This window comes from Vicugna pacos, chromosome 4 (genome assembly GCF_048564905.1).
Source record: "Vicugna pacos chromosome 4, VicPac4, whole genome shotgun sequence".
NCBI classification, from domain to species: Eukaryota; Metazoa; Chordata; class Mammalia; order Artiodactyla; family Camelidae; genus Vicugna; species Vicugna pacos.
Window position 1 is genome coordinate 37,014,124 of NC_132990.1, and position 22,131 is coordinate 37,036,254.

At 42.4% G+C, this 22,131-nt stretch overlaps 2 protein-coding genes across 7 annotated transcripts in view; both read left to right on the forward strand.

Moving 5' to 3' along the window:
- TJP2 (tight junction protein 2) overlaps positions 1-1,272 on the forward strand; it is a 111,044-nt gene extending 109,772 nt beyond the window's left edge. For all 6 annotated transcript variants that reach the window (XM_072959560.1, XM_072959558.1, XM_072959559.1 and 3 more), the window contains one exon: positions 297-1,272. In XM_072959560.1, the coding sequence (XP_072815661.1) occupies positions 297-462 (166 nt within the window). In that variant the 3' untranslated portion in view covers positions 463-1,272. The remainder of the gene's footprint in view (positions 1-296) is intronic.
- A 1,630-nt stretch (positions 1,273-2,902) lies between these two features.
- ENTREP1 (endosomal transmembrane epsin interactor 1) overlaps positions 2,903-22,131 on the forward strand; it is an 86,820-nt gene continuing 67,591 nt past the window's right edge. Inside the window, exons 1-4 of the mRNA XM_072959521.1 lie at positions 2,903-2,957; positions 8,451-9,402; positions 12,729-12,879; positions 13,812-13,950. The gene's annotated coding sequence lies outside the window, so the exon portion shown is untranslated. The remainder of the gene's footprint in view (positions 2,958-8,450; positions 9,403-12,728; positions 12,880-13,811; positions 13,951-22,131) is intronic.

A 22,131-nucleotide genomic window follows, 5' to 3' on the forward strand; every position in this document is an offset into this window, starting at 1 on the left:
GGCCCCTGACAACAAAAAGGATGTGATATACGTGGCTGAAACTGGCAGAGAATTCGCCCTTCCCGGTGAGCTTGTAGCCATTGAGCTCAGGGGTGGGAAGTCACCCCATCCAGCTGGAGAGTTCTTAGGTCAAAGAGCACCTGGCGGGCCGCCCCACTTGCTGCCCAGGTGGGCACTGGCCTGTCCTTCCCATTCTCACTCCCACTGCTCTGTGAACCTGAGCATTGCCACACCTGCACCGGCAGTCAGAGCCCCGGACAAGCTTTGGGCTGCATGTAACCCTCTTACTTTGTTAGTTCCAGGCCTCCCGAGCCTCAGAAAGGTCCTGCCAGACTTTATCAGGATCCCAGAGGCAGCTATGGCAGTGACGCCGAGGAGGAAGAATACCGCCAGCAGCTGTCAGAACACGCAAGGCGCGGTTACTACGGCCAGCCTTCCCGATACCGGGACACGGAATTATAGATGCCTGAGGACTGACTCATCTGCAACCCACTGCTGCCGCCACCTCAGAGCAGTGCTCCCACCAACTGTGGGAGGATGGAGGGTTCTGTCCAGTTACCACGCACCATGGAGATGTAGTGGCACCTTCGGGGGAGCCCAGGGGACAGCCAGGGCAAACTCAGAACTTGTGGGACTGGGTCTGCGGAATTAATGGCTTTTTGTTCAGAATTAAGAGAAACACTACAGTCTGATACTGTTACCTGCTTCAGTGGACCAAAATCTATTAATTCTGTTTGCATATTTTTAACATGTATATTAAGAAATGATAACTATTTTTCTTCATTAATAGCTGCCTTCAAGGACAGTTTCAATGAGAGACAGAACGTGAAAAAACGAATAAAAACACTGTCGGACTCAAACAAAATTCAAATAAGTATTTTAGTACAACTCTATAAGTGCCTTTGATGAGAAGTGTCTTAAATTTTCTTCCTTTGGAGCTTTATGCGAAGCCATAATGGACTAAAACATTTTGACTAAATTTTTATACCAGTTTAATAGCTATGATTTTCTCTGCACCATGTCATCTTTTCAAGGCATTTGTCTTTACAATATTTTGCATAAATTCTGACTATGTATATAATAGCTATACTTGGTAGTTAGGCTATCAGTGCTAAGTGGCTTGAAGACCAAGAAGTTGGTATAGGATTATTTTGTTTGTTTAAAACCACGTGTTCCACAAAAGCAGATACTCGAGAAAAAGACATTTCCAAAAGTGTGTGTATTGACAACAGGTTTATAACTTAATAAAAAGGAGGACATGGCAATCAGTAAGATGCTTTGTGGTGGATTTCTACACTACTTCTTACTTTTAGTGCAGGTTTTTATTTCAATTGTTGATCATAAAAGTGAGGCATGCTCATTGCTGAACATTGGAAAATGGAGACACATGAAAAAGAAAATTAAAAATTACCCACAGTCCCATTCCTCAGATAATTTTGGTGCATTTCCTCCAGTTATGTATTGGTGGATGTCTGGGCACATTGCAGCTGGGAGTATGCTGTGCAGTTCTGTTTCCTACTTTTTCTATTTGAGCGTTGCTCTCAGGTAGTTAAAACTCATGCACTATCATTGCTACTAGGACAGAATCCTAGATCCCGTGACTGCTGCTGCATAAGTAGATAGTTCTGCTCTTGTTGGCTGTTTGGATTGTTCCCAGTTTTTTTACTTCTTTTTACATAAAGTGTACTTCTTTGCATATAATCTATTTTTGTATATCAGTGATCAGCTTTTTAGTCCTCTTGCGCAGGTAGGTTCTCAGAAATGGAATGACTGAGTAAAAACAGAGGACCATTTTTAAGGCTCTTGATGTTTACTGCCAAAGTGCTTCCTAGAAAAGTTTTATCAATTTATACTCCTGCATTCACTCTTTAAAGGCTAAATATGTTCAGAATTTAAAGATAGCCTAGGAATTTAGGCTTGTATGAATCAAAAATACCCTGAATTTCAGAAAGGTAAAGAGTCTTGGTTCAGTTAAGGGCTTTTTATAATATGAGCTGACACAAAGGTGGTAAGTTTGTGCTTTAGTTTAAGTTGGAAATTCAGCTTACTCATAACTTGAGTTACATTGTAAAAGTATCCTTGGTTGTCTCTGTCAATTTGGGCGCTCTAAGTTATAAACCATTCAGTGCAGTCCCTGGAATTTCTGAGCAGGCTTCAAATCTGTGTATTTCATAAATAAAAGCTATCACTTGTGGGTAGAAAAAACATTGGTAAAATGTATATTAGTGTCTGTTTTTTAAATACAGGAATGAGCCCTTTTGTGAACTCAGGAGAGGAGGCTTTTCAGCAGGACTCTGGCTTCAGCACTTACTGTGATGCATTAGGCGGTGCAGACAGGAACGTGGGACCTCTGTTGCCCAGAATGTCCCAAAGGTGCCCAGCGGACCACCAGTGCCTGCCCCACTCCTTTATAGTTCTTCTCCTTTGTCCTGGGAAGGATTTAAGGCTGCCTACAATGTATGTGGAATACAAGTAAGAAAAAATGGGTGCTAGGCAAATGAGGAAAGAAGGAAAAATACCAGAATAGGAGAGGCAACCATGAGTGAGTGTGGCATTCACCCTGCACGTTATCAGGGCTCCTCTGCTTCCGGGAGGCCGGTGTGGGTCATGGGACGTGAAAGGTATGTGTTTTGATTCAGAAGCTCCATGGCGAGGGGCGAGGGAGTTGTTCCAGAATTCTCTCCCCTCCCCCTTTTTATTCTGTGGGGTCTCGTTTTGCATCGTGTAATCATGACCACTTAGTTGCAAGGAGGATTTTGGTGATCTCTTTCTTACTGTGTTCTCTCATGTAGGGCAATAGCATAATTCCGAGGGCCATTCAGTAAGTTTCTGGAGAAAGCACCTGAAACTGCATTGTGGAAGCACCTCTCTGCCTTCTGATCTAATCCAACGATCAATCCTAGAGCGCTGGGGACCATTGCCCTCAAATAGCAACATGACGTGCATGAAGCTCCAAGGTAAACGTGTTATCCATCTTTCTGCAAAATCCATTTTACTCGGAGGTGAGGGGAGGGCGTTGAAATGCAGGGTAGATCTTGCGGCAGAGGGCAAACCTTACAGATTTGTAGGATAAGATGTGGGACTTATTTGAGGTTTTGCACTCTCAGCGGGTCTCTTCAGGGCACCCTCCACCCCAACCCTGAGACTTCCCGAGTCTGCTTGGTAGTCCTGCTTCACGTGCAGCATGCTCCGTCTCTCCTGGTTAGAGAATTGCAGGATAATCTTCCGCCCATCCCTGACTTGACTGTTTCTGTCCGCCATGATTTTGTTTGGTGGATGAACCAGCAGGGGTGGGGAGTGGGGCAGGGAGATCTTAATTTGGGTAGCAGACCCCACGACCGGGTTCTGGGTGTAAGTCGTTTGGGAAATAAAAGCAAGCTTCGCAATGGGTGGCCAGAACTTAATCCCCCTAAGAAACTACCATTGAATGACATGAATCACGTGTCTCAGAGTCTTTTCACCCAGGTGGCGGGGAGCTGGGCTGTTTGTTCACCATCTGGCTTTGGACTTGAACTGAGGGCTGCTCAGTGCAAGTGTGCATGTGTTGGTGGGGGAGAGGGTGTCCTCACCCCCCTCCCTCAGGCAAAGAAATACAGAGACTGGCAGTTGACAGGCTGGAGCAAGGCCTGAGGGTGGAAGAGCCCTTACAGCGTGTATCTTGATGGTGACTGGGCTGTGACTCTGCTGAGTCCTCCAAGGTGAGGGATTGTTTCTGCCTAGTGCCTTAGAGGGGACTAGGAGAGACATGGGAAGAACCAGGGAATTATCCCTAGGGGGAGGGAGGGGGGAAGCCCACATACCTGTGTTAATCAGGGTTCTCCAGAGAAACAGAACCAGCAGGATGTGTGTATGTAGAGGTTTATTTTAAGGAACTGGCCCACACCATTGTGGAGGCTTGGTAAATCCCAAATCTGCACGCTGGGTTGGCAGACCACCAGGGAAGACTTGTAGTCTGAGTGCAGAGGCGATGGCCTCTGGCAGAATTCCTTCTGGCTCAGGGAAGATCAGTCTTTGTTCTATATTCAGGCCTTTAACTGATCGGATGAGGCCCACTCACATTCTGGAGGACAATCTGCTTTACTGCAAATCCACTGATCTAAATGTTAATCTCATCCCCCAAACACCCTCATAGAAACATCCACAATAATGTTTGACCAAATAATCTGGGCACGGTAGTCCAGCCAAGTAGACACAAAAACTTAACCATCACAATACCCTTCGCTTTGTGGGCTACCCCTGCAGTGGTCCTTCTTTTCCGGTGTTAAAGAATGAAGGAAGGAAGGAAAGAACAAGTGAGTGAATGACCCAAAAGAAGGGAGAATTACATATATTTACAAATCTTTACACATTTGATATATGTTTATATATTTCACATATGTGTATATATTTATATTGTTTTAAATAAAGAGCAAGTTTAATTGTAATGAATAGAAAAACCTTAAAAAATAAGGGAAAATGAATAAAAGGGATTCAAATAATTCAACTCATAATAGAGTTGAGAAACCCAATAAAAATAAAATAGTTGACATTTTAAAATAATAATTAGTGAAATAAATGAGATTTAAAGTAAAAGGCTGAATGGCAATTAAAATATATATGCAAATAGAAAGGAAGATAAACTCATCTCATTGCCATCCTTTTAATTTAAATCGTGTCTATAGGTATAAAATTGGCAGAATCTACATTTCCCAAGCTGGTGAAAGCAATGGCAGTAGTAATATTTTGGTATTTATTTTGTGCAATAAAAAGTGAGATGTGATTTCATTACTTCTGCACTGTCCTCACATGCTTGTCTGCCTCAGAAGGCCCGAGTCCAGGTTTCCCTGTCCTGAGTTTGTCTCTCTGTGAAGGATGATTTGGGGAAAAGATATTGACTGATATAAATCATCCAGAGAGAGGGGTGTTGAGTTAATGAGAGTAGATCTGTCTCTGAGGACAAAAGGAGAGAGGAGTGGAGAGAATGAGGAAAAAATGGAAGGGTGGGACTGGAGCTGGACTTGAAACTTCCCAAACCGCCCCCTCCTCCTTTCCTAATCCCGCACCCGGTACTCCCTTCTCTATCCCCACCCCGATTCTAAAACAATTCCATTAGGGACCACAGGAAGTATAGATGGACCAAAGGATCTGTGGGAAACAGATGATGAATACACATAAACCTCATTAGAAGCTCCGGAAGTAGGGATTAGAATAGCAAGATACTTTGGAAGGGTTTGATTGAAACAGGGGAGGGACAGGTTCTGAGTCTTTTCAAATGAAGGCACCTTTGAGTCAAAATATAAATGATTCAAATTTCAGGCATTTTAAAATGTCAAAGTGATGTTTTATACCAGAAAATACACTGGCATTTTATTGCTTAAAAATAGTATAATGTGTCAGGAAATAAAGTCACTAATCCAGTCCCTTCCCCAAATCAGATGTTAGTTCCCCCCAGAAGTGATTCCCTCATTATCCCTGTCCTGCTGAGGCAGCCCATATTGGTTGTTGAGCTCAGATTCTGGAATCAAAACAATTTTATGTTTAAACCCCAGTTTTCACAGTTATTAACATAGACCCTCTGGTAAATCACTCATCTGTTCTAAGCCTCTCATTTGTCACTCATAGAAATAGAAAACTGTACCACTGCTTCATGTTTGGGGTGTGTGTGTGTGTGTGTGTGTGTGTGTGTGTGTGTGTGTAGGGTGGGGCACGTTACTAGGATGGTACACATAAAAATGTAGCTGGCAAAAAATAAATGCTCAATAAAAATAGCTATTAGTATCATCCCTCTCAGTGGGTTCACCTGACCAATTTAGAAACCTGAGTGGTGTCTTTGATTTTCTTACTCTTCCTCCAAATGCTGACCTACTTTACTCTACTGAAGAACTATTTTTAATTTGTCCCTCTGTCCCTTTTCCCACAGCCACTACCCTAGTTCAGCTGGTTGTAAACTCTCATCCTCCACCTAGCTAGCCGACAGAATCGTCTTTCTAACGTAGACCTGAGAATGTTTCCCTGCTGCTTAAAAAAACAGTGATGAAGTCCCCTTGCCTAGAACAAAGTTTACTTCTTTCATTTTTTATTGAGATACCGTTGACATACAGCATTAAGTTTACTGCTTGCAACTTGTTGATTTGATATATTTGCATATTGCAATATGATTACCACTTGGGCATTAGCTAACATCTCTATCACATTATATAATTACCATTTCTTCTTTGTGGTGAGAACAATTAAGATCTAGTCTCTTAGCAGCAAAGTTTAATTTTTATCATGGCATTCAGGTTTTCTACCATCTGTGCCCAGGGAGTCTGTTCTGCACCCTGCTCAGTGTCTATGTTCTTTGCCATATGACTTTACAGTTCCTTCCACTAAAGAGTCAGAGTGTAATGCCCCACTGCTTGGCTTTGGATTGACCATGTGACTTGCTCTCTTGCACCTCTGCCATCCTAGGCAAGGAAACTCCTCAGGCAACCTGTTGTTTCCTGGGCCGCGAGAGAGGGATGTGGAGCAGAAACATTCTGAGTCCAGGTTAGAACAGCAGATGTATGAGAAATATTAAGCAAGAGTTGTATTTAGCCACTGAGTTTGGGGTGTTTGCTATGTAACAGTAGACCCCTAAATCCTTTTTCAGGTAACTTTCTTTTGCAAAGCCCATGTATATTCCTTTTTCATAGGACTTGTCAAGAAAGTGCATTTCTTGAATTCTCTTCTGTTCCCTCTGTTGGGAATATACTTCCCATTTCTTCACTGTCCTTCAAAATCCTAACTCATCCTTACAGATTCAGCTAATATGTCACATTGCCTGTCAGGCCTTCTCTGATGCCCCCAGTCAAATCTATCACTGACTCCTTCCGTAAGTTTCCATTACCTTCATCTGTATGCCTGATGTTCTAGTTATGAGTGTCCAGATCTGGTTCCCGCTCACTTCTGAACAACCTTAAAGGGAGTGTGTGTGTGTGTGTGTGTGTGTGTGTGTGTGTGTGTGTGATTTATCTTCGTATCCTCTTTAGTGACCTGCATGTATTCCAGAAATGTTTGTTGGAAAATGAAGTGAATGAGTGAATGAAGAGAGAAATCAATTGAGATGCAGTGTTTATCTTTTATCACAATAGTATGTCAGGGACATAAGATTTTCTAACATTGTGCCCACTTTAAACTTCAATACTAATAGGACTGATATAAACTGGAGACCGTTAGTAAAACTAGTTGAGAAAAATTATCAAGAACTAAGTTTGGCCAGGAAAAGACAGGCTAATATCAAAGTATGTTTTTCACAAGGAAAAAATTATGATTCTCATGCAAAATAGCCATATATATGCAAATATAAAATGAACACTTAAAAGGCTTTATTCAGGCCATTACTTAATGAGATGTTCAGACTGGTTTAAAGGGCATTTGAGCAACAAGGTATATATAAGCAATTAAGGAAGATTAGAATAAGAATTCAGAGATAAATACAAAACTGGTTAATATCCTACAGAATTGTAAATGATAACATTTGTCTTTCTCTTTTCCACCAGACAGAAATAATTTGCATCTCAGACAAAAATCTACACATTAGCGTGTAATTTGACTCTCTGGGAACTTTGATCAGTAGTTTTAGCGCTCATCAGTCACCATGTGAATTACGATGCTTAATAGTCATAAAAAAAATTCTGTATATTCTTTAAAAATTAGTTGTCTTTATTTGGATTATAGCAGGAATTTTGATAAGCTAAGTCAAATAAAAATATTTATTGAGTTCATCTGCATACAAATAAATAAACACAAGCACTATGGACTGAATATGACCTATGCTCTGCCTTTCAGAAGTTTACATTGGAAATCCTTTCATTTGCATGAGAAATGCCTAAATGGATAGTCTGATTTGTTCTTTGCCACAACCCAGCATAGTAACAATGGCAGGTGTGGCTATGCCAGTTAGATAAATAATCCATAACTTCCGTTGTATAACTTGTTCAGAACCTTCAGCCGATATGTATATATATAGTTTTGATTCCAAACAAAGTTTCTGCTTCTGAGTCCAGTCTTCCAGTCTTTCCTTCTAGAGGCCCCTCCTGTAGGATCTCTCAAAATAGTTTGTTGATCATGTTGTATTGGTTTCTATTTACAATTTAAAAGAGAAGCACTTTAGAACTGAATTTGCAAGTTGCCTGAACCCATAGAGCTAATCTAGTTAGTTCACAAACATGTTTTGTTTGTCCTACACAGGGTGATGAAAATTGTTTAAATTTAAAAATCAGATTTTACATGCAAGTCCAGATTAGGGGCTTTTCTTTTTAAAATGGCAGATTTGGAGTAGATTTGGCAGTTCTGTGTGCCCATCTTTGCATGACAGCCTTAGGCTGGAGCTGGGTGTTTGCTGCCCCATAGAGAACCCATCCAGCCTCATTGACTAATACGGCCTTCGTGACGGGTGAGGGCACTGAGTCTGGAACCCTCTCTCTCCTCTTCCCTGTGTCCCCTCCCAGACCCAAGCAATGTGCAGCATCCATGCTGCCACAAGGGACGCCAGCGTCCTGAACACGCAGAAGGAACTCCTCTGCTCTCCGGCATGGTTTGCAGCTTCCTCTACAAGATGGGCAAGACGTTTCACCTGACTCTAGAAAGAGCTCCTGAGTATATCTCTTCAGGTCCTGTTCTCTGGGACTACTACAGTTGAAATGTGTTGGAATAAGAAATAGAGATTTGGGGGGAGGGTGGCAAATAAATTTTTGTCGCTTAGAAAATTAGCTCCTAAGGCTCTCCTGAATACGGATCAGATGGGATTTCTGAGGGCTGGGCGTCCGCCTTTGTTAGCAGGATGATTGCAGAGGTCACATTTGTGGACCTGGTCTGGGGAAATGCAATCTGAAAAACTCCCTAAAGAAACAAATCGTAGTCTGGGACATCACAGGAGATTAGGTGATAGTTTTAGGCCAGCTACAGAACTGGTCCCTGTGCCTGTATTTCTCTTCAGGCCGAAATTAATTAGCATTTCATAAATTAGTCAGTACTCATCCATCAATAGATAACGCATGTGACAGGGGGACAGAAACCAGCTCTCCAGGCTTGCACATTTGTACTAACTGGGTGGAAGGATGGCAATGCTCTTTCTGTGGGACGGAAGAGGAGGCAGTGCCTTCTCCCTAACTGTCGTTTTCTTATCTGCCGCACAGATTTATTGAGCTAAGAGAGGAAACTTGTCCTGGGAGAGAGAGCCTGAGAGGCTGGGGTGAAGCTCGTCACCTCCATCCTCGGTTCAGAGCAAGGGCTGGTCTCTGGGCCGATCTGATTGGCTGCAGTCACTCACTGGTCCTGGGACCTGGGTACGTTGCCTGCACCTCAGGCTCCTCATCTACAAAGTAAAGATGGCAGTGTTTCTTTCTACAACGTGTGACTGTGAGCATTCAGTGCAGAACCTGCGTAAGTGACTAGCCCAGGGTAAGTGCTGCAAAAATACTTGCCCAGACCTACCACCCATGTATGTCGGTGTCCTTTCTTCTTTGACAAAGCTCAGGGAGAATTCCTCTGAAGAAAGCAATGTATTAACAAAGCACAGTGACTGAGGATGTTGGCCCCTGGGCAGACTGCCTGTGTTTGAATCCCTCTCTGAAAACTACCAATTAGTGAGCCTAGGCTAATTATGTAACCTCTTTGTTTCAGCCTCAGTTTCCTCATTTGTATGCTAAGTATAAAATTGCACCCCTCTCAAGAGGTTGACTGTGAGAATTACATGCTATAATACAGGTAATTGTTTAGCACAGGGCCTGACATGTAGTAGGTCCTTGACAGATGTAAGCCTTAAAAAAAACCAAACTAGATATAAAAGTTCTTTTTTAAAAATTGAGATAAAATTCATGTAATATAAAATTAATTGTTAACTATTTTAAAGTATACGATTCAGTGATAATTAGTACATTCACAGTGTTGGTAAGCATCACTTCTGTCTGGCTCCAAGACATTTTCATCACCCCAAAAGGAAAACCTATTCTCGTTAAGCAGTTACTCCCCACACAGCCCTCCCTCAAGCCTCTGGCAACCACAAGTCTGCCTTCTGTCTCTGTAGACTTCCCTGTTCCTGATGTGTCGTATAAATGGGATAATACAATATGCGACCTTGTGTGTCTGGCTTCTTTCACTTAGCAGAATATTTTGGAGGCTCGTGTGTGACTGGAAATTGACTGAGGGACTGTGCCTCTTCATTGTGATCATTCAAGTCACTTTATCAAACGTAAAGCTTTTGGCTCGTGCAAATCAAGTAAGACTTTCAAAGGCTAGCCATTTACATCCCCATGATAAACTAACCCATGCCAAGATCTCTGCAGGTCAGACTGCTGATTACTCTCTGCTGCCTGTTACTTGTAGGCCCACCAACCATATCTTTGAGACTCAGGTGCGGCCCCTTGGCTGCTACTACCCCAGGATCCCTTCACTTCCCTCTCTGAGAAGCCCACCAACAAGGAGAGGACCAGAAATTGCAGCTGGACTTTCTAACTTCAAATGAATATTGAAGGCTCAGATCCAGATGTCTGGATATTGATATAATATAATATGTAAGGTAAACCCTCCGTCTACTCTTTTAAAAAACCTGCCTTCAAATCAATAAGGAAAGCTGAAATCCCAATAGAAAAATGGGCAAAGGATAAAGTTACCTTAAAAAGCAATACATATAACTAACAAATATATGAAACAAAATTCAACTCCACTAATAATGACATGAAAATAAGACAACAAAGAGATATTTTCCATCTGTAGGGAACGAAGTGGAGCCGTAGAATCTCTTGCTTTGTAGCTGGAGTGTAAGTTGGCATGTATTGTTTGCAGGACCACATAAAAATATATATCAAGACCCTTCAAGATATGTTTGCCTTTTTGATCAACAGTTCCACTTTAAAAATTTATACTAAGAATTTAAGAAATTAAATATATGAAGATGTCACAGAGCCAAACCAGTTTTATGAGCAAAAACTTGTAAACTACCTGAATACTCAACACTTGGAACGTATTTTAAATAAACTGTCATATATACATGAAATATTATTCAGACGTTCATTCATTCATTCAAGAGGCACTTACTGAACATCTGCTTTGTAAGAATACTGTCATAAAATCAGGATACAGGTTATCTCTTTTTTTAATGGAGCTTATTACATTTTAACAGTTGGTGACATGGAATAAATACTTTTAAAGTTGAGTCGCATAAGTGCTATGATGAAAGTGAAAAGGGTGTTGTGATAAAGAGTGACTGGGAATGGAGTTACTTTAGACTAAGTGGGTCGGGAAAAGCCTGACTAGGATGATATTTAAATTTTTTTTTTTAATTGAAGTATGGTCAGTTTACAATGTGTCAGTTTCTGGTGTACAGCACAATGCTTCAGTCATACATGAATATACATATATTCGTTTTCATATTCTTTTGGGATAACATTTAAGTAGAGCTGTAAATGGCACGAAGGACATTAGAAATCACTAGTGTGTAGGCCTGTTTTTCTCAACCTGAAAAGATGTCACAACCCCTATTTTTTCATAAAACCATATGTGTGAGGGTAGGGTGGTGGGGGTGTATGTCAGAAGGAAGTCCAAAGGAACTGCTATTGAGCAGAATACTTTTCCAGCTGCTAGTAACTGAAAACTCAACTAAAAGCTGATATAATAATTAAGTAAGGTATTGATTCCTGTAACTGAAAAGGCAGGATTTTCAGAGGCTCAGTAACTTCCAAGAGGGGAAGGTTTCTTTCTATCTTTCTCTTCCGCATTCTGTGTTGTTACTTCTCTCATGATCACAAGATAGCTGCCAATAGTCCCAGGGCTACATGTCTCCTCATCCGTGTCCAGTGGAAGGTAGAAAGCATCTTTGTTTCAACGTCCCAGAAAAAGACACAAGCTTCACGGGGGCTGGGCTGGCTTGGGTCACATGACTGCTCCTGAACCAAATTCCTCTGCCAGGGGGATGGGCTGGAGTGGTGAGCTTAAGCCATTAAGGACCCAACTGGAAGCCCAGAGTGAGGCAATCTCTCACCACCAGCCTGGGAACTAGTGGGAGAGAATTTGCACCAAAGGAATTTGGGTGAACTTTTCCTGGAGAAACAGGGGAAAGCTCTGGGTAGCGAATACCAGTTGTTTGCATACCACCGCTACAACAAAACCCACCCGGAAGTGAATAGTGTTTGTCTCTCTGAGATTTGGAGAATGGAGTCCTGCTGATTTTTACCTTCCTTTCCAAACTTGACTGTATGCCAGGTTTGTTTGTTTTTTTTTTCACAATGAGAATATATTAATTTTGTAAGAAGTCAGCAAAGCTATTTCCATTTTTAAAATCTGGCAAAATGAATAAAAGGCATTAAATGGATAAAGACTTTCTTTCTTGGACCTAGGCATCATAGTTCTCTACTTTGATTTTGCTTTTCCCCCACTAAAGCAAAGTTTTTGCAACCAAACCGGCTGTTCTGACATTGTCCCTGAGAGAAAAGGAAGGCCAAGTTCACAGAATCTCCCTCCTCCTCTCCCAGTTTCACCTAACAATTTAGCAGCCTGCTTGCCTGCCTGCCTGCCTGCCTGTCGGCTTGCTCTTCCCCCATCAGAGGAGCTATTCTGGGCCACTGTAATTATTCAGCCGGTTGAGTTCTCTTTGGTGACAACTGAGATACCTCAAACTAAGAATAGGACTCTGACTGATGAAGGAGGCGACAGTGATGGGGCCACGAGGAACTTTGCTCCCTGCCAGGGATTCTTTAAGACCTAAAACTCACTTTCATTCTTTGCTCCAGGATTGCCATCGGTCTGTGGTTTTGCCGTCCAAGTGGGTCTGTGAAATCTTGTTAGCTGCATAATCACACAAATAACATGGGCTGGAGAGGCTTAGCAAGGGTCCCTGAGAATGTTCCTTCTCAGCTGGGCTACCAGCTGGCAGCCCTGGGGGTAAGTTTGCCAGATAATTCCTATTGTACATTTGGGGACTTTTTCCCCAGAGGCTTTTGATTTCAGGCCCAAAAGACAATTCTGCATTTTCCAAGGGCTTCTGAGAGAAACCAGTGAAACCCTCTGCCCTCTTTGCACAGCAGAAGCTGCTCTAGAGTGGCAGTTACAGGGACTGAAGTTGAAGGGTGGGGCTCCTCCTCTGCCCAGCTCTGTGGCCTTGGGCAGTTTAAGCTTTTTAAGCCTCAGCTTTGTCATCTGTAAATGGGGGTTATTAAAACTCACCTCATGGTGTGGTGATTAAATGAGTGGGAATACAGAGCCCAGTTAGTGCCCGACAAACACTAGCCAACATTATCTACAGGGAAGAACTTCCGTGTGCTTCTCAGGAGGTCGCCACGGAACCATGCTTCACAATCTAAAATGCCAACGTCAGAAATGTGCCCTTTTGTTGGTTTTTCCGCTTTTCAGGTCTCAGTCTCCCCTCTCCTTCACTCCGGCTCCCTGGTGTTACCTCCCACGCAGACCACCTGTTTTTAGCAAATGAAGTGATAAGGAGTAGATGTGTGTAAATGAGAAAAAGACCCCAAAGGAAACCAGAAAACTGGGAGTACTAAGATCCAGGGGGATATGCTGATTTAAACCTCCCTTCCCCACGTAGTTTTCTTCTTGCTTTCTTTCTTTTTTTTTTAATGGAGGTACTGAGGATTGAACCCAGGACCTTGTGCATGCTAAGCACATACTCTACCACTGAGCTATATCTCCTGCCCTCTGTTTTTTTTTTTTTTTCCAAAGGGGCAGGGGAACTATCAAATGCCAATGCCAAAAACAGAGTCCTAGTAGACACAACATCAGGGTTAGAAATGGTCAGGGTTGGGCAAGTTACATTCTATATACTGTACAGTCAATTCCCAATTATTCTTATGCTTCTGCAGGTCTCTTCCCATTTTCTGTTCCTTTGCCTCCCCCATGGCTGAGCTGGCTGTGGCAGCAGAACCATCCCTGTGGTTGCCCCTCCAGTCTCAGTGCATTGTTACTGTGACACAGGACGAGTGGGAGTCTGCAGATGCCAAGGTAATGAAAGAACCTTAGAAGGTTCCTGTTTTAAGGTTTCCTGTTTTAAGCTCGGTTTGCTGTTCTAGTTAGTATGGCTGTCTAATAAATTATCCTAGAAGTGAGTGGTGGAAATAGCTCATGGATTCCATGGGTCAGGAATTTGGATGGGTGCAGCTGGACAGCCTGTCTCTGCCCACAATGTATGGGGTCTTAGCTGGAGGCCTTGAAGGCTTGGGGTCTGGAACCACTGAAGGCTTGTTCACACACACGTCAAGCAATTGATGGTGGCTGTTGGCTGGAGTCTCAGTTCTCCTCCACTTCAGCTTTCCCATGGGGTATCTCTGTGAGAGTTGGCTTGGACTTCCTCACAGCGTAGCAGCTCAATTCTGAAGGCAAACCCTCCAAGAGAAGGGGCCAGGAGAAAATTGTATCTCCTTCTCTGACCTAGCCTCATAAGCCATGAATCACTGTTTCTACCACATCCTAGTCACTGAAGCAGTCACAGGTCCCATTCTGTTTCCAGGGGAGACTAAACAGAATATACTTCTTCTTGGAGGTGGGACTGGAAATTCTGCTGTGACTTTTTTGGGAAAAGACAGTCTGCTACATTTATATACAGGTCACTAAGGGAGTATATACAAGGTATTTCCAAGACTCTGGATAATTACATTTTGCAATAGAGAAAGGTGGTAGTGTTGGGGAGGAGAAATGGCTGGCTCTCCTGAGACAAACAAGATGTTTGACCTAGTTTTCCTGTGACATCCCTGAGAGAAAGTCCAAGAAAAGGAGGGAGGGCCAAAGGTAGGAGCTTAGGTGAATAATGGTTACCAGGTTGGTTGAAACACCCTGCCTTCTCGTCTACCCTTAGCAAAGCGTCCACATGGAGGTACCCCCTGGGTTCCTGACACTGATTCTCAGGTAACTGCTGATGCCAGCCAGGGCCTAAAAGTATATAAGAGTGAATGACTCGGAAAAGGGTGCTTCTCTTCTGGAGACCCAGGCTTTACAGGCTTTTCCTTCCCTTCCTTTAACAACATATCCTCCTCAAAAAAGTCAGCTGGCACCTGCCCTTTGCTCCCTCTTCATTCCTTCCTTTATTCCTGGAATACAGGTGTGCTATCTGGATGTGAAGCAGCTATATTATACCATGAGACAAGAGTCACTTGCAGAAAATAGCAGAATAGCAAGATCAAACGAACCTACATCACTGATAACTTTGTGATACTATCTAACCATTCAGGACAGGCTGCCTCTGGAATTCTTTTATATCTCAGAGAAACAAATTTATAGCTTGTTGAGCCAATGATATCAGCCATCAAGAGCACTGAATATGTAGCACTTCTTAAAGGAGTGCTCAACTATTGATTACAGGATTTTTTGGCCAAGCTTCTGACACCCATTTTGAGAAATTTATTGGTATGTGATGGGCAGTTCTTTAGCATGCATCTTAGTTTCAAAATATAACAGTCTGATCTAATCCTTTCTTAGGTCTCATAGAGCAAAGATCTGCAAGGACATATCTGATCAAGGTCATTTCTCCACTAATGTCAATTTTCCATGCAACTGATCTGTTTCAGCACCTTTCTAAGTACATAGTAACTTCTCAATCTCATGCTAAATTTTAGTGCAATCTTTTAAAAGATCACTTAACTCAATACATGCATACAACCGTGCACTCTACTCAGCTGAAGTGATGATACTGTGAGCAGCCATGACCAAGTTCAGTTTTATAGCAGCAACAACAAATATGTCCTGACTCCTGCCTGGTGAAGAGTAATTCTACAATGTCATAGATTACTGGATCCATGCAGCCTAATTTCAAAGATAATAAAATGTAACTTAGGATCGATGACATAAAATAAGTTTTGATACCTAACAGAAAATCCTTCCCTCTTGATGGTTGTTTTAAGTCACTAAATTTGGGGAGGGGGGATTTGTTAGGCAACAAAAGCTTAGCAATACAGTCATTTTAAAGAATAACCAGAAAATGCATCTGCCTCTAAAATTAAACAAATTCCTCATTAAGTATATTAGACATGTACAGCTTCAATTCTTGACCACACATTTTCTGTACTTACGATAGAAGGGAAAATAACTTCTTAGCCATTGCCTTTCTTTAAATGTCAACTTGTTCTTTCTGTAAATAATCATCTTCGAGGGAAAAGTGAAAGTCACCCAGATTTAGGCCAGGGAGGAGAGACAAGTGAGCTCAGAGAAACCACGAATCACACTGTGGCTGAGAACTCAGGATCATGCTTATAAGCATCTATAGCAAAGATTCAGTCACTTAAAAATAGGTGCTTTCAGTGTTGAGGAATAAACCTTTCCAGAGTGGAAAGGGTTCTTAGAAGAATCAAGTGTCAGAGTATCACTTGAGCAATCTTATGCCCACATTTTTAAAAAGTGCCATTTTGCTATTATTGATAGTCATCGAAGCTGGCTGGTGGGCACATGGGGGTTCCTTGTTCAGTTTTCTCCAGTTTGTAGTACGTTTGAAAATTTTCATAATAAAACATTTCTTTAAAAGGCTGCCACTTCACGCAAAGTTCCAAACAACGATTCATGCTCAGTGAGGATTTACCCATGTTGTTATTGGGTAGTGAGGCACTCACAATGTACATTACTCCCTAAAAAGTATCTAGATCATTTCCAGTAGAAGTAGACTCTGAAGTATTTATAAAGGTAAAGGTATAGGTATCTGAGGTTTGCTTTAAAGTAGTCCAGTGGTAAAGGGAGTCGAGAGTGTGGGTGCAGCAAGATCAGCCGTGGGCCAGCAATGGTTGAAGCTGGGTGATAACTACCTGGGGCTGCTTGTACTGTCTTCTCCACTTTTGTGAATGTTAAAAATATTTTTTAAAAAAATGATATGTCTATGGCCCAGCCACCCCACTTTTGGATATATTTTCCCAAAGGACTGGAAGCAGAGACTTGAACAGATAGTTGTACACCTAATGTAGCAGCATTATTCACCGTAGTCAAAAGGAGGAAACCCACATGGCCATTGATGGATAAATGGATAAACAAGATGAACGTATACATATAATGGAATATTATTCAGCCTTAAAAGGAAGGAAATTCTGACATATTCTATAACCTGGATGAACCGTGAAGACATTATGCTAAGTGAAATAAGCCAGGCACAAAAGGAGAAATTGTATGATTCTACTTCTATGAGGTACCTAGAGTATTCAGATTCATTAGAGACAGAAAGTAGAATTCTGGTGTCTGGGGGCCGGGGGAGGGAGACTGGGGGGTTGATGTTTAGTGGGTGTTGAGTTCAGTTTGGGCAGATGGAAAAAGCTCTGGATATGGGTGTTGGTGATGGCTGCACAACAGTGGGAGTGTCCCTGGTGCCACTGAACTGTACAGTTAAACATGGTTACAGTGGTAAATGTTTAAAAGTGATATGTCTAGCTTTAAAAAATGATACTAGGGAGAGAGAAGTAGAGAGAGAAAAACAGAAAGTATATGTGAACATGATTGGCAATGCCTGATCTAAAAACAGGGATAATTTCCCGTCCTCATACATACCCACCACTTCCTCACAGATTCTCTGGATTACTCTCCCCACCACCTTCCTCCCTGAAAGTCCCTGTGCTTCAGTCGAACTGAGGTGCCGCCCAGCGCCTGGCACAGACAGAACTGTGGAGGGGAGCTCTCCTCCGCCTGCCTCTCAGCCACCTTTTCCCTGTCCTTTCGGAGGTGGGGTCGGGGTCGGGGGGCTTCCGGGCTCTTCCTGCCTTTCTCTGCTCCTAACCAGACAGAAGCCCCAGGCAACGCTCTTCAAGTCTCTGAGGAGGACCCTGAAGCCCAGAGGCGCCCACACTCATTCACTGTGGCCGGAGGGGGAGGCTGAGACCTTGTCCTATTTTCTGCGCCTCACACACCTGACTTCAGAGCTCCGGGTTCCCCCCCCCCCCCCCCGCCGCCGTGCTGACCTTCACCACTGCCCAGGTTTGTCGGTGCTCCCTGGAGCTATCTAGAGGTCTGTTTTTCTTGGAAAACATTAGCAAATGCTCAGTAGAAGCTCTTTATGCCGCGTCATTTGGAAGAAGTCCCATCATGGGAATAAAGCCATCAAAAGTTAAAAATATCAAGGCTGGATGGGAGGGTGTAGCTCAAGCGATAGAGCACATGCTTATCATGCACAAGCTCCTGGGTTCAAGCCCCAGCATCTCCTCCAAAAATAGATAAATAAACTTAATTACCTCCCCCCACCAAAATAATTAATCAATTAAAAATATCAAGGCCCCTTAAAACATGTTCTGCACCTCAGTGTGGAAAACGTTGGTTTGTAAACGCAGCCATTGAAAGACAGATGAGGCAAGATTACCAAAACGAACAAACAAAAATGAAGTGAAAGTATTTTAAAGCAAGTTGTTTCTGCCAGTTACCCGTCTGATTTGTCTTTTCACTTGTTCATACCTTATCTCTCCCTAACTGAGGGTTTAAAGTGCCTTGCAAAGATGTGTAAAGTAAAATAGAATTAAAAAAAAAATCAATGCCATCATGCTGAAGAAAGCTTGGTGTAGGGAAAAAAGATGGCTCCAGGAATGTCTTGGGTATACACATCGCTGGCCATGGCATTGCGCACTCTCTGCTGGTGGGACCCCTGGACTCTGAACTACTCAGCAGCCAGAATGAAGTGGGCTGTGCTACCGATAACAAGAATCACACAATCGTTAAAGCAAAAACAAGCCAGCTATTCAGGAGAGGCAGAGCTTTTCTGGGAACTTCCTTTCCTATAACTCCCAGGACGCCCTGTGTGATACAAGAGACAGCATCTTCATAATCACCTCCGTGAAAGAAACAGGCAGTTTCAGTGTGTTACTGAAACACATCTTGTGTTTCTGTGTGTGTATTCAGTGTGAGAATGGGATGACACAGAAGTGAAAGTCATGAAGGGATCTCTGGGAGTAGCCAGAAGGGTGCAGTCCAGGCGTGTAGCTCTCAGAAGACCAGACGTAGTTGAAAGTCAACGTTGACTTGTGGCTATCAAGTAGACTGCAAATAGTGTACCATCCATGACAATTTTTCCCCGTAATAATAGCCTTGACAACAACTGGACAACAGACCCCTCTGACTGACTCAGGGACTTGTCGGTGGAACTCGCACCTGCCTGCTACTTGTCCAGACCCTTCCCTCAGATATGGAAAGCCTTACATTCAGTTTCGGACCTGATTTTCTTTCTCGTACACTGTACTGGCCCAGGCCCACCCACAGCCTGTGGGGTGAACCGTCGTGAGCACAAAGTCTTTACCCTGGAGTGGCCCTGGGGCTGGAAGTTTTTGCATTGTTCTGATCCTCTGTCAACTAGATACACGAAGACACTTCCCAGAGAATGCTCAGCCTTAGCCTCTCTTGATTTGACAGCAAGGTTTGTGCCAAGGTCAAATCTACCAGGCTCTAAATTGCTTTGTTATCTTCCCGGCAGTGGAAGTGATAAAAGAAAAGCATTCGGGTTTGGGACTAGACAGATATGTTTATAAGAGTGAAATCTAGAGTGATTTTTTTTCTCCTACCACCTTCATCAATTTAAACAAAAATGTTTACATGCAAAATCCAGAACAGAAACCTTAGTTTGTTTTCAATTTTGGTTTAATTGGCATTTTATATATGTATCAGTCGTCGTTAATAAGCACTCAGCACGGGGCCAGACTTGGGCATTCTGTTTAGCCCTACACACTTGCTATTTTTATAAGCCTGATCCTGTGTGTCCCAAGCAGGCTCTGAGTGGTGGCAGGAGAATGACCAGACACCATCCATCACCAGGAGGCTCTCAAAGCAATAGGCTCTCTGGGTGCCAGATACAGCATAGGTGGAACATCTTCTCTAAAGGATGCTGATCCTGGATCCTAAATAGTCCAGACCAGAGAGGCCTCAGAAGGCGCTACTTCATCTTTGGGACTTCCTAGAGCTGAAGGGAGGGCCTCACAGGGGAGCCTTGCTTCCTGACTGCAGATACGGGGTCTAATCAAACAACACACAACCAGCTACTGGCAAATTCAGCGGACTCACAGACTCCCTCACAAGGAGCCTGGGAACCACACTGTTGGTTCACTCTCAGGCCCCTTCCCAAAGCACTTGAATGTGGGGACCTGCCCCTCGTTCTCTGGGAGGGAGGGATGGAGGTGGTCAGGAGGGAGTTGTGCAGGCAGGTACACAACTTTCCTCAACTCTGTGCATCAACCCATCACTTAGATATTTTCATCGTGGCGGCTTCACAAAACCAGCAGTTTTAAAGAAAAACCATTTATTTGAAAACATGAAAATTCTGGTACATTTGCTTTGAAAATCTGTAATCACAATCTTTAATGTATTTAAACTGGTACAACTCTGATTAACTTGCTTTAAAAAAGTTTACCTTTAATATGTGACTATTGTTTTTCCATCTTTATTGTGGTATAATTGACAAGTTAAAAATGTACATATTTAGGTATACAACTTGATGTTTTGCTATATATGTACACTGTGAAATAATCACAATCAAGCCTATTCATACATCCATCACCTCACATACTTACCATTTTCTTTTGATGTTTAGTGTGTGTGTGTGTGTGTGTGTGTGTGTGTGGTAAGAACACTTGAGATCTATCCGCTTAGCAAATTTCCAGTACACAATGCTGTACATAGTCACATCGCTGTACGTGAGATCTCTTAGCACTTAGTCATCTTGCATAACAAACTTTGGAACTCTTACCCAGCAATTCCCCATTTCCCCTCCTACCAGCCCCTGGAAACCACCACTCTATTCTCTGCCTTTATAAGTTTGACTATTTTAGATTCCAAATTTAAGAGAGATGGTACAGTATTTGTCTTTCTGTATCTGGCTTATTTCATTTAGCCTCCAGTTTCATCCACAATTAATGTCCTCCAGGTTTGTGCATGTTGCCTCAAATAGCAGGATTTCCTTCTTTTTAAGATTAAATATATTCCATTGTGTGTGTATATATATAAAGTATATATATATATATATATATAATATGCATACTGTGTATCAGAATGCCCATTGTGAGTATATATACACATACTCATATACATACATATATATATATACACATAGAATGTATGTCCATTCATCCAACAATGGAAACAGATTATCTCCATATCTGAGCTATTGTGAATAATGTTGCGATGAACAAGGGAGTACAGATGTCTCTTTGAGATACTGATTTTATTTCCTTTGGTTGTACATGTAGTAGAGGGATTGCCGAATTGTAAGATAGTTTCATTTTAATATTTTTAGTAAATTCCATACTGTTTTTCATAATGGCTATAACTATTTGCATTCCCTCCAACAGTGTGCAAGAGTTCCTTTTTCTCCACATCCACACCATGTGTTATCTTTATATTGTCAATTTCTCCCTTCAGATCTGTCAATATTTGCTTTATATATTTAGATACATCTTTACCTAGACTTAGATCCCAAAGATTTCCTCCTATTTTTTTCTAAAGAATTTATAATACTACATTTAAATCTGTGATCCATTTTGGATTATTTTTGTATAAGGTATGAGGTTTAGGTCAATGCTTTTTTTTTTTTTTCACTTAGGGATTTCCAATTGCTCCAGCATCATTTGTTGAAAGGGCCTTTACTTTTACTTATTTCTCATTCATAAATGGGAGTGAGACAGAGACAGAGATTTTAATGATATAATTGGGCCTAAGTGTAGCAAGTATAGGAACACTGGGATAAAAATGATGATTAGGTTAGAGGGAAGGATTGCCCAGGGAGGAATTATGTGCTGTTAAAAACTAAGGAAAATAGAGAGGCATTTGACATACGCATTTTCCATTTTTAAAGGGAAGAAAGATGAAAGAAATCAATTTGCATCTTTGTCAGTAGGTGAAGTAGCAATGAGGTGTAGTTCTATGGAATGAGGAGGAGGGTGAGGAGTAAAATAGGGCGGCATCCAGGTGGGAGTTTGAGAAGGCTCTATGCCGCTGAGTAGAACTTGGAGAAGATACCATCTCCCTGCAGGTGGCCACAGGGACTCTAGTGGTGGCAGTACCTCCTGCAGGGCACCCTAACCGCTCTAGGCCATGACCAAACTTGGTATCTCCTGGGAGAGGAATGCCAGGGCTGCCTCTAACACCCTCCTCTTTGCCTTTGCCCTCTTCAGCTTCCTTGTGACGTTGGAATGCAACTACTTAAGTACTCAAGAGCCTTCACTGAGAGACAAGAAGGCTTTGCATTCC